Below are 15206 nucleotides of genomic sequence, written 5' to 3' on the forward strand. Positions count from 1 at the left end.
ATCTGTTTTATGCCAGTATTGTACTGTTTTGATTACTAAAGCTTTGTAATATATTTTGAAATCAGGAAGTGTGATGCATCCAGTTTTTTGTTCTTGCTCCAGACTGCTTTGGCTATTCAGAGTCTTTTGAGGTTCATTATGAATTTTAGGACTTTTTTCTATTTCTGTGAAAACACCATTGGAAATTTGATAGGGATTTTATTGAATCTATAGATGGCTTTGTGTAGTATGGACATTTTAACGTTATTGCTTCGTTCAGTTTATAAACACATCTTTATATTTATTTGTGACTTTGTCAACTTACTTCCTCAATGTTTTTTAGTTTTCAGTGTACAGGTTTTTCACTTCCTTGGTTATAAATTCATTCTAAGCATTTTATTCTTTTTGGTGGTATTGTAAATGGAATTGTTAATTTCTTTTTCATATAGTTTGTTGTTAGTAAATTCATGTATTTGTTCTAATGGCTTTGTGGTTGAGTCTCCAGTTTTCAATATATGGGATCATGTCATCTGTAAACAAAGACAATTTTACTTCTCTTCCAATTTAGATACATTTTATATTTTCTTCTTGTCTAATTTCTCTAAGACATACTATGTTGAAGAGAAGCAGCAAGAGTGGGCACTCCTGTCTTTTTCACGATCTTTAAAAAAAAACTTTCAGCTTTTCACCACAGGGTATGACATTAGTTGTGGGCTTGTTATATATGGCCTTTACTATGTTGAGGAACACTTCTTCTACATCTAATTTGTTGAGAGTTTTTATTACGAATTATATTTTGTGAAATGCTTTTTCTGTATCTATTGAAATGATCATACGAATTTTATCCCTCATTCTTTAATGTGGTGTTGCATCACATTTATTGATCTGTGTATGTCAAAAGCATCCTTGCATCCTAGGTTTTAATCCCACTATGATCCTTTTAATACACTCTTGAGTTTTTTTTTTTTTTTAGGATTTTTGCATTTATGTTCATCAGGGATATTAGCCTGTAATTTTATTTTCTTATAGAATCTTTGTCTTGCTTTGGTATCAGAGTAATGTTGGCCTCGTAAAATGAGTTTGGAAATGCTCTCTCTTTTTCAATTTTATGAAAGAGTTTAAGAAGGATTGGCATTAAATCTTCTTTAAATGTTTGGTAGAATTCATCAGTGAAGCCATCTGGTTCTGAATGTTTCAAAAATCCAAGGAGGTTTTTGATTACTGATTCAGTCTCCTTAAGAGTAACTGGTCTGTTCAGATTTTCTATTTCTCATATGGTTGTATGTTTCTAGTAATTTATCCATTTCTTCATGGTTGTCCAACTTGTTGGCATATCATTGTTCATAGTAGTCTCCTACGGTCCTTTATATTTGTGTGGTATCAGTGGTAATGTGCCCTCTTTTATTTCTGATTTTTATTTATTGAGTTTTCTCTCTTTTTTTCTTAGTCTAGTTACAGGGTTGTCAATTTTGTTTATCTTTTTAAAACACCAAGTCTTAGTTTGGTTGATCTTTTCTATTTTTTAAAAAAATTCTCTATTTCTGCTCTAATCTTTGTCATTTCCTTCCTTCTCCTAACTTTGGGCTTAGTTTTTTCTTCTTTTTCTAGTTCCTTAAGGTGTAAAGTTGGGTTGTTTATTTGAGATCTTTTTTTTCTTAATGTAGGGCATTTATCACTGTAAACTTTCCGTTAAGAACTGGTTTTGCTGCATCTCATAAGTTTGGTATATTTTGTTTCTATTTTTGTTTGTCTCAAGATGTTTATTGATTTCCTGTTTGATTTCTTCTTTGACCCACTGGTCGCTCAGGAGTGTGATATTTAATTTCCACCTATTTGTTAATTTTTCACTTTTTCTCCTGTTACTGCATTTCAGTTTCATACCATTGTGGTTGGAAAAGATACTTGACATAATTTCAGTCTTCTTAAATTTGGTAAGACTTACATTGTGGCCTATCATATGATCTATTCTGGAGAATGTTCTGTGCATGCTTGAGAAGAATGTGTACTGTGTTGCTGTTGTATAGAACGTTGTTAGGTCTATTTGTTCTTTAGCATTGCCCAAATGTGCTGTCTTCTTATTGATTTTCTGTCTGGATGATCTACCTATTGCTGAAAGTGAGGTATTGAGGTTCCTTAGTATCATTGTTTGCCCTCTATTTCTCCCTTCAGTTGTTAATATTTGCTTTATTATACTTAGGTGCTCTGATGTTGAGTGCATATAGTGTTATGATTGTTATTTTCTCTTGACAAATTAACACTTTTATCATTATAAAATGACCATCTTTGGTCTTGTGATAGTTTTTTACTTAAAGTCTACTTTGTCTGATATAAGACACCCTGCTATCTTTTGGGTACCCATTTGCATGGACTATCTTTTGCAGTCCTGTAACTTTTAGTCTATGTGTTTCCTCATATTTAAAATCAGTCCCTGGTAGGCAGTGTATAGCTGGAACTTGATTTTTAATCCATTGAGCCTCTCTATGTATTTTCATTGGAGAATTTAATCCACTTACATTAAAAGTCATTATTAATAGGTAAGGACATAACTATTGCCATTTTGTTAATTGTTGTCTGTTTTGTAGTTCCTTGGTTCCTTTATTACCATTTTGTTGTCTTCTTGTTGATTTTTGTACTATGCTTTCATTCCCTTATCGTTTGTGTACCTATTACACATTTTTTTCTTTGTGATTGGCATGAGGCTTACATGAAACATCTTAGAGTTAGTCTATTTTAACCTGGTAACGACTTAACTTCAATCACATAAAAATCTCTACAATTTTACTTCTCTGCTCTCTCACAATTTATGTTACTGATGTATAATTTACATCTTTTTATATTGTATATCCATTAACACATTATTGTACCTACTGTTATTCAAAAATTTTTTTATCTTTTAGCTTCTATACTAGAGTTAAAAGTGATTATGTACCACCATTACAGTGTTAGGAGTATTCTGAATTTGACTATATACTTATCTTTACAACTAAAGGTTTATACTTTCATGTTTTTAAGTTGCTAATCAGTGTCCTTTCATTTCAACTTGAAAAACTCCCTTTATTATTTCTTGTACAATAAGTCTAGTGTGATGGACTTCCTTTTGATCTCTTTTTTTCTGGGAAAGTTTTTATCTCTACTTTGTTTCTGACGGAGAGCTTTGCTGAGTATAGTATTCTTGGTTCCCAGTTTTTTCTTTCAGCACTTTGAATATATTAAGCCACTCTCTCTTGGCCTGCAAGATTTCTTCTGAGAAATCCATTGATAGTTTTATGCAGGGGTTGAAGGAGTCCCTTGTATGTGATGAGTCCCTTTTCTCTTCCTGTTTTCAAATTCTCTTTTTTTCTTTGACTTTTGACATTTTGATTATAATGTATCAAATGAAGCTCTTGATGTTCATTCTATTTGTTGTTCTTTGGTCATCATGGATCTGGATGTTCATTACTCTCCCCAGATTTGGGAAGTTTTCTGTTATTATTTCTTTAAATAAACTTTCTACCCCTTTCTCATTCTTTGCTCCTTCCAGGATTTTCATAATGTGGATACTGATTCACTTCAAGATGTCCCATAAATCATGTAGGTTTTCTCCCCTCTTTTTTCATTCTTTTTTCTTTTCTTCTCATTGCATGATTTCAAATGACCAATCTTCGAGTTTGCTGATTTTTCTTCTGCATGACCAAGTCTGCTGATAAAGCTCTCTATTGAATTTTTCAGTTCAATCGCTGTATTCTTCAGCTCCAGGATTTCTGATTGGTTCTTTTATGGTTTCAATTTCTTTGTTAAACTTCTCATTTTGTTCATGTATTGTTCTCCTGATTTCATGTAGTTGACCATCTGTGTTCATTAAGTTTCCTTAAGACAGTTATTTTTAATTTTTTGTCAACAAATGGATCTCCATTTGTTTTGGGTGGATTACTAGAGTCTTATTAGTTTTCTTTGGTGGTGTCATATTTGCTTGATTCTTTGTTGCTGTCTGTGCATTTGAAGGAGCAGACTCCTCTTCCAGTCTTTAGACTGGTTTTGGCAGCTAAAGACCTTCTCCTGTCTTGTCTCAGAACTGATGGGACTGCCTCTGGGATCACAGCTAAGCGGGACTGAAACCATGTCATGTGGCTGTTCCCAGGTCCATGGTTGGCAGACCTGTAACCAGGGGTGCAGTCAGGTGTTGTGTCTGTTAGGATTCTAAGGTGCTCCTGCCATGTTCACTGGGCTGGCCTATGGGCAGGCAGAACTGCTTTTGGACTGTGGTAGGGTGGGACTAGAGCTGGGTCACAGACTGCTTCAGGGATCATAGTCAGGTCTGAGGCCTGTAATGGGGGCATCTACAGGAGTGGCTTCTGCTGGGTCCCTTGGTTGAATCCCTGGCCATGTAAGACTGCCTCAAACTGTGGTAGAACAGGGCTGGATCCATGTCTTGTGGCTTTTGTTGGGTGTGCAGTCTGGTCCATCACTGGCAGACTTGTTACCAGGGGCACAGTCAGGTGTGGCTTCCAGTGGGTCCATTAGTGCTCCCATGAGGTTACTGGGCTGGTTCCCAGGTGGGCAGCATTGTTTGGGCTGCAGGAGAGTGGAACTGGAGCTGGGTAATGGGAATGCTTTGGGGGACACAGTTGGCAGGCCTATTACTGAGAGTACCTATAAGGGTTCCTTGGGAAGGGGCTAGGTGCGGGACCGGGCAAGGAGGGCTGGAGCCAAATCCACAGGAAGATGGGGCTGCTTTGGGTTCATAGGTGGGACCATAGTTGGAGGGCCTGCCACTGGTGTGCAGGCCTGCCTCCTCATTTTTGGGCTCCACTAAGGCTTTGCAACCTCCTACCTGGATTCCAGTGCTCCCACAAAGGCATTTTTGTCTATGGATGCCTGCCAAATATTTGTTTCTGTGGAGAGACATGGGCTGGGGACCTCCTATTCTGCCATACTGCTGATATCATTCCTCTTTATTTTTAAAATACCTATTAAACAGATTCTATAACAGAGATCGAAACTTCATGCAACTTAAGTAAGTTTTACTATAATAAGTAATACTCTGGGGGGAAAAGGTAGAGAAATATTCAGAATGGATAGGCCAGATTATAAATTTATCATTTTAACAGACAATGTAATAAATACAAATGATGGATTATTACTGAATATTCAATACCTCTAAACTGAATATATAAGCAATAAATATAAGCAGACTGCTGTAATAGCTGCATAGTTAGTATGAAAAAAGTGATCTTATGAACATCCTATTTAACTGCCAGAAACAAGAAACTTAAAATAAAATGGTACAGTATTGTATCTTTTCTTCCTGAAGAAATTAGTTTTCAAAAATAATCTTGAAAAAAAATTCTATTCGGTGCTAAAAAGTCTTTTTTCAACATAAGATATAATTATGAGTCCTATAAAAAATAAAAAATATGTCAAAAATTGTATGAATTCTGAAAACCCAAAAGAATAACTTACTTTATTTCAAGTTGTTTGATTTTATTTTCTGCTGTCTTAAGTCTTAGCTGAAGATCATCTTTTGAACGCTCTGCAACCAGGCATCTTTGGTGCATTTCTTCTAGTTTTCTGTAATCATTTTCATTTATTCTGCCTTCAAGGTAAATCTGCAGAAGAGGCTTATATGTATACTACTCTGCACAAGGAAATTATCTTAAGAAATTATACAGTTTAGAAACTGAAATAAATGATGAGAAATAAAAACTCATGATCATGTGTTCATCTGTCCCATTATAACATTAAAATATATCAATAATTAATTTTGGTTGTTTCATATTTACAAAATAAAATGCTGAAAACTGACATATAAAGTAATTGCTTATTTTTTGAAATTATTCAGGCTCATTGTACTATTCAAATAGTTTTAATAAATGTTAGAAAGAAATATAAAATAGCTGAAATTAAAAAAATACTCTAAATGTTACCACTTGGAGACAACTGCTTTGATTCTTTGATGAACACTTTTAAGACAATTCTGTATTGCAATATTCAAAAGTACAGACACATACTGTGGTGCAATGAGTAGAACTATCTGAAGGTGAGTCCAGAATCTCACTCTAGGTTAACCAGACAATGATCTAGCTGAAATGGGGGTTTCCCCTTCCCTAGCAGAAGTGGTTGTATTCAAGCTCTGCTTCCTGTGAGACTGGGCTTCCACCTATGACAGAGAGGCTGTAGCATCCCATGAACTGCAAGGTCTCCAGGTGCTAGGCAGTTCACATTTTCAGACACACCCTACACACAAGTACCCTCCAATCCAGAATGCTTGGCCAAGTAACCTGTATCTTCTCCCACTGACAAGACTGCTTTGTCACTCCTGCTCTACAAAAAGACAGAGTATCAAAATGTCAATGTCCTGCTACTAAAATACAGACCTATACTGCAGGACTAGCAGTATTTTGACTATAGCATACTTGTCTGTGGAACAGTGGGAGAAGAGAAAGCTGTGACTTTTCTTTACCTGTTGCCTTTAGCCTTGTAGGTTTTACATTTCCCCAATAAAGCCTATTCCTTAACCTATGCCATGTTATATTAAAAATATTCATCTCAAACCCTGATGGCAGGTCCAATCTAAATGGGACCTATTTCTATTCCATAACAGAGGGAAACTCAGACGGGATCAACCTTGTAGGAGTGGTGACCATGAATGGCCTACCCTGAACATAATATGTATATTTCTTTTTTCTTCCCCCACAAATGGGATTATATACTATATTCTCCTTTGTAAATTACTCTTTTATTATCTGATGTTGTCATAATCTTTTTATGTAAATAATACAGATATAACACATGTTTTTTATAACACATATAGCTCTTCTTTGAAAATCAAACTCTGACTCTACCATTTACTATTTTTTTAACATTGGGTAAATTACTTAACCTCTCTATGAAAGTTCCTAATGCAGCACCTAAAACACAATTTGATTTGCTGAATCAAATTTAGCTCTTTTTCTCCCCAAGGTATTTTAAAAGAGTGGGATATTTACTGCTAAATAAAAAAAGTTATCTAAGTAAGAAATAAATTTCAAACTATAGACTTCTTGCAATAGTCTTTCTCAAATGTCACTGGGGTAAATATTCTTTCCTAACTATGATTAAAAATCTGTATTTTTAAAAAGGTAAAAATCATAGTAATTTATAATTTTTTTGGTTATATATACTTTTTATATTTATAGATGGCCTACACCCAATAAGAGTTGGCAGAAAATTTAAAAAGAAAAGACAAAATAAAATTTAATATTGGGATGAGGTCTAAGCAAGCAATACAGTTACTTTGTAAAATTTATACTTTTAAGTAAAAAGTTCAAATAATGTGGCCACTCTTGTTAAGAAATGTATACAGGCAATACCAGTACTTAAACGCAGATTCTGAAAATATTCCAAGCAAATAAAAGCACTCACCAGGAGAATACTTATAATATAGGGGTTGCTAGTAGATAGTATGATGAAAGCAGACAGTAATGTTGAATACTTGCAGTTGGGTTTTAGGTAGTTATTTTTTCCTTTTTCTCTTTACCTTTTCTAGTTCTTCTTCCACTGCTTTTTTCTCCCTAATGGCTCGTTCAATTTGGCCTTGTTTTTCAGCACACTCCTATAAATTCAAATCATGTTGTAAATAAATATATTTGTAAAACCTTAAGAAAAATGGGGAAAAATAGAAAAGGAAAATGATATGTTCATAATTAAGAATACCACACTTACCCTTATTTGTATAGCAGGACCATACTGATTATTAGGAAAAACAAACAAACAAACAAAAAACTCAAGTCGTCAAAGAGCTACCTATCTCAGGATTTCAGAGATCACCTCTGGCATAGAATGCCAAGGAGTTCTAAGTAAACATACTAGATAGAAAATAGAGGTTGAGGGATTCTGGGGAGAAAAAATAAATGAGACCCCTTTCTCATATTACAGTTTTCCTTTTCATATACTCTTACCACATATTTTAAAAGGTAACATAGAACTAGACAGTGACACAACACCACAGGATAACCTATGGCCTAAAAGATGCATGGGTATATAAATTCTAGAACAGTTAATTTTCTTTTGCAAAACTTATAAGCAGCCAGTGGACATAGTAAAAATATTTTATTAACATGAACATAAAACATTTCTGACTCGAAAGGTTTTAATCAGTAAAATCAAACAAGCATATCAATACTAAATAAAATTTAAAATTTTGCAAATGAGACTGAAACTAAGAACAATCATTATAACGACTGGCTCTTCATAGCTATTTGTTTTTCTCTATGTATTTTTGAGAATGGGTGTGGTTATTTTCTACTATTACGCTCCGGATGAACCTGCTTTGTTGACAGTACACTGCTAATATTCAATTATCTTTATCATAACTTTATTTTACAGAAATACTATATAACAGCATGTTTTTAAAGTTCAAAATAAGCTTCTAAATTATGACCCCAAATTAATGAACTCTGATTATAATGAAGATCTTTAAACCTATGTTGTAAATAAGATTATTAATCTAAATTTATCTTTTATTAAGATAGAACTATTAGTGTATAAGATATGTAACTTTATTTTTTTTTTTAACATCTTTATTGGAGTGTAATTGCTTTACAGTGGCGTGTTAGTTTCTGATGTATAACAAAGTGAGTCAGCTATACATATACATATATCCCCATATCTCCTCCCTCTTGCGTTTCCCTCCCACGCTCCCTATCCCACCCCTCTAGGTGGACATAGAGCACTGAGCTGATCCCCCTGTGCTATGTGGCTGCTTCCCAGTAGCTACCTATTTTACAACTGGTAGTGTATATATGTTCATGCAACTCTCTCACTTCAAACTTACCCTTCCCGCTCCCCATGTCCTCAAGTCCACTCTCTACGGCTGCATCTTTATTCCTGTCCTGACCCTAGGTTCTTCAGAACCATGATTCTTTTATTTTTTAGATTCCATATATATGTGTTAGCATATGGTACTAATTTTTCTCTTTCTGACTTACTTCACTCTGTATGACAATCTCTAGGTTCATTCACCTCACTACAAATAACTCAATTTTGTTTCTTTTTATGGCTGAGTAATACTCCATTGTATATATGTGCCACATCTTCATTATCCACTCATCTGTCAATGGACACTTAGGTTGCTTCCATGTCCTGGCTATTGTAAATAGTGTTGCAATGAACATTGTGGTACATGACTTTTTGAATTATGGTTTCCTCAGGGTATGTGCCCAATAGTGAGATTGCTGGGTCATATGGTAATTCTATTTTTAGTTTTTTAAGGAAACTCCATACTGTTCTCCATAGTGGCTGTATCAATTTACATTCCCACCAACAGTGCAAGAGGGTTCCCTTTTCTCCACACCCTCTCCAGCGTTTATTGCTTCTAGATTTTTTGATGATGGCCATTCTGACTCGTCTGAGGTGATACCTCATTGTAGTTTTGATTTGCATTTCTCTAATGATGAGTGATGTTGAGCATTCTTTTATGTACTTGTTGGCAAGCTGTACATCTTCTTTGGAGAAATGTCTATTTAGGTCTTCTGCCCATTTTTGGATTGGGTTGTTTGTTCTTTGATATTGAGGTGCATGAGCTGCTTGTATATTTTGGAGATTAATCATTCGTCAGCTGCTTCGTTTGCAAATATTTTCTCCCATTCTCAGGGTTGTCTTTTCTTCTTGTTTATGGTTTGCTTTGCTGTGCAAAAGCTTTTAAGTTTCATTAGGTCCCATTTGTTTATTTCTGTTTTTATTACCATTCCTCTAGGAGGTGGGTCAAAAATGATCTTGCTGTGATCTATGTCATAGAGTGTTCTGCTTATATTTTCCACTAAGAGTTTTACAGTGTCTGTCCTTACATTTAGGTCTTTAATCCATTTTGAGTTTATTTTTGTGTATGGTGTTAGGGAGTGTTGTAGTTTCATTCTTTTACATGTAGCTGTCCAGTTTTCCCAGCACCATTTATTGAAGAGGCTGTTGTTTCTCCACTGTAGATTATCTTTATCAAAGATAAGGTGACCATATGTACGTGGGTTTATCTCTGGGCATTCTATCCTGTTCCATTGATCCATACTTCTGTTTTTGTGCCAGTACCATACTGCCTTTATTACTGTAGCTTTGTACTATAGTCTGAAGTCAGGGAGCCTAAGTCCTCCAGCTCCGTTTTCCTTTCTCAAGATTGTGTTGGCTATTCGGGGTCTTTTGTGTTTCCATACAAATTGTGAAATTTTTTGCTCTAGTTTTGTGAAAAATGCCATTGGTACTTTAACAGGGATTGCATTCAATCTGTAGATTGCTTGCGGTAGTAGAGTCATTTTCACAATGTTGATTCTTCCAATCCAAGAACATGGTATATCTCTCCATCTGTTTGTATCATCTTTAATTTTTTTCATCAGTGTCTTATAGTTTTCTGCATACAGGTCTTTTGTCTCCTTATGTAGGTTTATTCCTAGGTATTTTATTCTTTTTGCTGCAATGGTAAATGGGAGTGTTTCCTTAATTTCTCTTTCAGATTTTTCATCCTTAGTGTATAGGAATGCAAGAGATTTCTGTGCACTAATTTTGGATCCTGCTACTTTACCAAATTCATTGATTAGCTCTAGTAGTTTTCTGGTAACATCTTTAGCATCCTCTATGTATAGTATCATGTCATCTGCAAATAGTGACATTTTTCATTCTTCTTTTCCAATTAGGATTCCTTTTATTTCTTTTTCTTCTCTGACTGCTGTGGCTAAAACTTCCAAAACTATGTTGAATAATAGTGGTGAGAGTGGGCAACCCTGTCTTCTTCCTGATGTTAGTGGAAATGCTTTCAGTTTTTCACCATTGAGGACAATGTTGGCTGTGGGTTTGTCATATATGGCCTTTATTATGTTGAGGTAAGTTCCCTCTATGCTTACTTTCTGGAGCGTTTTTAACAAATGGATGTTGAATTCTGTCGAAAGCTTTTTCTGAATCTATTGAGATGATGATAAGGTTTTTCTCCTTCAATTTGTTAATATGGTGTAACACATTGATTGATTTGTGTATACTGAAGAATCCTTGCATTCCTGGGATAAACCCCACTTGATCATGGTGTATGATCCTTTTAATGTGCTGTTGGATTCTGTTTGCGAGTATTTTGTTGAGGATTTTTGCATCTATGTTCATCAGTGATATTGGCCTGCAGTTTTCCTTCTGTGTGACAACTTTGTCTGGTTTTGGTATCAGGGTGATGGTGGCCTCGCAGAATGAGTTTGGGAATGTTCCTCCCTCTGTGATATTTTGGAAGAGTCTGAGAAGGATAGGTGTTAGCTCTTCTCTAAATACTTGATAAGAATTTGCCTGTGAAGCCATCTGGTCCTGGGCTTTTGTGTGTTGGAAGATTTTTAATCACAGTTTCAATTTCATTGCTTGTGATTGGTCTGTTTATATTTCCTCTTTCTTCCTGGTTCAGTCTTGGAAGGCTGTGTTTTTCTAAGCCTTTGTCCATTTCCTCCAGGTTGTCCATTTTACTGGCATACAGTTGCTTGTAGTAATCTCTCATGATCCTTTGTATTTCTAGTGTCAGTTGTCACTTCTTTTTCAATTCTAATTCTCTTCATTTGAGTCTTCTCCCTTTTTTGCTTGATGAGTACGGCTAATGGTTTATGAATTTTCTTTATCTTCTCAAAGAACCAGCTTTTAGTATTATTGACCTTTGCTATCGTTTCATTTCCTTTTCATTTATTTCTGATCTGATCTTTATGATTTCTTTCCTTCTGCTAACTTTGGGGTTTTTTTGTTCTTCTTTCTCTAAATGTTTTAGGTGTAAGGTTAGGTTGTTTATTTGAGATGTTTCTTGTTTGTTGAGGTAGTATTGCATCGCTATAAACTTCCCTCTTAGAACTGCTTTTGTGCTTTCGTTGCATCCCATAGGTTTTGGGTCATCATGTTTTCATTGTCATTTGTTTCTAGGTATTTTTTCATTTCCTCTTTGATTTCTTCAGTGATCTCTTGGTTATTTAGTAGCATATTGTTTAGCCTCCATATGTTTGTATTTTTTGCAGTTTTCTTCCTGTAATTGATATTTAGTCTCATAGCGTTGTGGTCAGAAAAGATACTTGATACGATTTCAATTTTCTTAAATTTACCAGGGCTTGATTTGTGACCCAAGATATGATCTATCCTGAAGAATGGTCCATGAGCACCTGAGAAGAAAGTGTATTTTGTTGTTTTTGGATGGAATGTCCTGTAAGTATCAATTAAGTCCATCTTGTTTAATGTATCATTTAAAGCTTGTGTTTCATTTTTTTCATTTTGGATGATCTATCTATTGGTGAAAGTGGGGTGTTAAAGTACCCTTCTATTATTGTGTTACTGTCAATTTCCCCTTTTATGGCTGTTAGCATTTGCCTTATGTATTGAGGTGCTCCTATGATTGGGTGCATAGATATTTACAATTGTTATTTCTTCTTCTTGGATTGATCCCTTGATCATTATGTAGCATCCGTCTTTGTCTCTTGTAATAGTCTTTATTTTAAAGACTATTTTGTCTGATATGAGAATTGCTACTCCAGCTTTCTTTTGATTTCCATTTGCATGGAATAACTTTTTCCATCCCCTCACTTTCAGTCTGTATGTGTCCCTAGGTCTGAAGTGGGTCTCTTGTAGACAGCATATATACGGGTCTTGTTTTAGTATCCATTCAGGCAGTCTGTGTCTTTTGATTGGAGCATTTAATCCATTTACATTTAAGGTAATCCTCGACATGTATGTTCCCATTACCATTTTCTTAATTGTTTTGAGTTTGTTATTGTAGGTCTTTTCCTTGTCTTGTTTTTCCTGCCTAGAGAAGTTCCTTTAGCATTTGTTGTAAAGCTGGTTTGGTGGTGCTGAACTCTCTTAACTTTTGCTTGTCTGTAAAGGTTTTAATTTCTCCATCAAATCTGAATGAGGTCCTTGCTGGGTAGAGTAATCTTGGTTGTAGGTTTTTCCCTTTCATCACTTTAAATATGTCCTGCCACTCCCTTCTGGCTTGCAGAGTTTCGGCTGAAAGATCAGCTGTTAACCTTATGGAGATTCCCTTGTATGTTATTTGTTGATTTTCCCTTGCTTCTTTTAGTATTTTTTCTTTTTAATTTTTGATAGTTTGAGTAATATGTGTCTTGGTGTGTTTCTCCTTGGATTTATCCTGTATGGGGCTCTGCGCTTCCTGGACTTGATTGACTATTTCCTTTACCATATTAGGGAAGCTTTCAACTATAATCTCTTCAAATATTTTCTTAGTCCCTTTCTTTTTCTCTTCTTCTTCTGGGACCCCTATAATTCGAATGTTCGTGCGTTTACTGTTGTCCCAGAGGTCTGTGATACTGTCCTCAATTCTTTTCATTATTTTTTCTTTATTTTGTTCTGCGGTAGTTATTTCCACTCTTTTATCTTTCAAGTCACTTATCCGTTCTTCTGCTTCAGTTTTTCTGCTATTGATTCCTTCTAGAGAATTTTCAATTTCATTTATTGTGTTGTTCATTATTGTTTATTTGCTCTTTAGTTCTTCTAGGTCCTTGTTAAATGTTTCTTGTATTTTCTCCATTCTATTTTGAAGATTTTGGATCATCTTTACTATCATTACTCTGAATTCTTTTTCAGGTAGACTGCCTATTTCCTCTTCAATTGTTTGCTGTGGTGGGTTTTTACGTTGCTCCTTCATCTGCTGTGAATTTCTCTGTCTTCTCATTTTGCTTAACTTACTACATTTGGGGTCTCCTTTTCACAGGCTGCAGGTTTGTAGTTCCCGTTGTTTTTGGTGTCTGCTCCTAGTGGGTAAGGTTGGTTCAGTGGCTTGTGTAGGCTTTCTGGTGGAGGGGACTGGTGCCTGTGTTCTGGTGGATGAGGCTGGATGTTGTCTTTCTGGTGGGCAGGGCCGTGTCTGTTGGTGTGTTTTGGGGTTTCTGTGAACTTATGATTTTAGGCAGCCTCTCTGCTAATGCATGGAGTTGTGTTCCTCTCTTGCTAGTTTTTCGGCATAGGGTATCTAGCACTGTAGCTTGCTGGTCGTTGAGTAGAGCTGGGTCTTAGCATTGAGATGGAGATCTCTGGGAGAGCTTTCGCCATTTGATATTATGTGGGGCTGGGAGGTCTCTGGTGGCCAATGTCCTGAAGTCAGCTCTCCCACTTCAAAGGCTCAGGCTGACACCCGGCCGGAGCACCAAGACCTTGTCAGCTACACGGCTCAGAAGAAAAGGGAGAAAAAAGAGAACGAAAGGCAGAAAAAAATTAAATAAAGTTATTAAAATAAAAAATAAGGAAAATATTTTTTAAAACCAAAAAATAAAAATGTAATAAAAGAAAAGGAAAGAAAGAAGAGAGCAACCGATCCAAAAAACAAATCCACCAATGATAACAAGCGCTAAAAACTATACTAAAAAAAAAAAAAACGGACAGACAGAACTCTAGGACAAATGGTAAAAGCAAAGCTGTACAGAGAAAATCACCCAAAGAAGCATGCACCTACACATTCACAGAAAGAGAAAAAGGAAAATACACACACACACACACACACACACACACACACACACACACACATATATATATAAAAAGGAAGAGAGCAACCAAGTCAATAAACAAATCTAGCAATGATAATGGGCTCTAAATGCTAAACTAAGATAAACATAAAACCAGAGAAAAATTAGATGTAGAAAGCAAACCCCAAGTCTACAGTTGCTCCCAAAGTCCACCGCCTCAATTTTGGGATGATTCGTTGTGTATTCAGGTATTCCACAGATGCAGGTACATCAAGTTGATTGTGGAGATTTAATCCGCTGCTCCTGAGGCTGCTGGGAGAAAGTTCCCTTTCTCTTCTTTGTTTGCACAGCTCCTGGGGTTCAGGTTTGGGTCTGGCCCCGCCTCTGCATGTAGGTCGCCCTCTGGCGTCTGTTTTTCGCCCAGACAGGATGGGGTTAAAGTAGCAGCTGATTAGGGGGCTCTGGCTCACTCAGGCCAAGGGTAGGCAGGGATACAGAATGTGGGGTTAGCCTGTGGTGGTAGAGGCTGGTGTGACGTTGCAACAGCCTGAGGCGTGCCATTTGTTCTCCCAGGGAGGTTGCCCCTGGATCACGGGACCCTGGTGGTGGCGGGTTGCACAGGCTCCTGTGAGGGGAGGTGTGGATAGTGACCTGTGCTTGCACACAGGATTCTTGGTGGCTGCAGTAGCAGCCTTAGCGTCTCATGCCTGTCTCTGGTGTCTGCACTGATAGCCACGGCTCGCACCCATCTCTGGAGCTCGTTTAGGCGGTGCTCTGAAGCCCCTCTCCCCACGCACCTTG

General features: G+C 36.3%; 1 protein-coding gene across 2 annotated transcripts in view; it reads right to left on the reverse strand.

The window, feature by feature from the left end:
* The window catches only part of SCLT1 (sodium channel and clathrin linker 1), a 247538-nt gene that overhangs the window by 78222 nt on the left and 154110 nt on the right, over nucleotides 1-15206 (reverse strand). For both annotated transcript variants that reach the window (XM_059924260.1, XM_059924259.1), the window contains exons 15-16: nucleotides 7475-7549; nucleotides 5419-5564 (exon numbers count right to left, since the gene is read on the reverse strand). In XM_059924260.1, coding sequence (XP_059780243.1) covers nucleotides 5419-5564; nucleotides 7475-7549 — 221 coding nt within the window. The remainder of the gene's footprint in view (nucleotides 1-5418; nucleotides 5565-7474; nucleotides 7550-15206) is intronic.

Source organism: Balaenoptera ricei, chromosome 5 (genome assembly GCF_028023285.1).
Source record: "Balaenoptera ricei isolate mBalRic1 chromosome 5, mBalRic1.hap2, whole genome shotgun sequence".
In the NCBI taxonomy this organism is placed as follows: domain Eukaryota; kingdom Metazoa; phylum Chordata; class Mammalia; order Artiodactyla; family Balaenopteridae; genus Balaenoptera; species Balaenoptera ricei.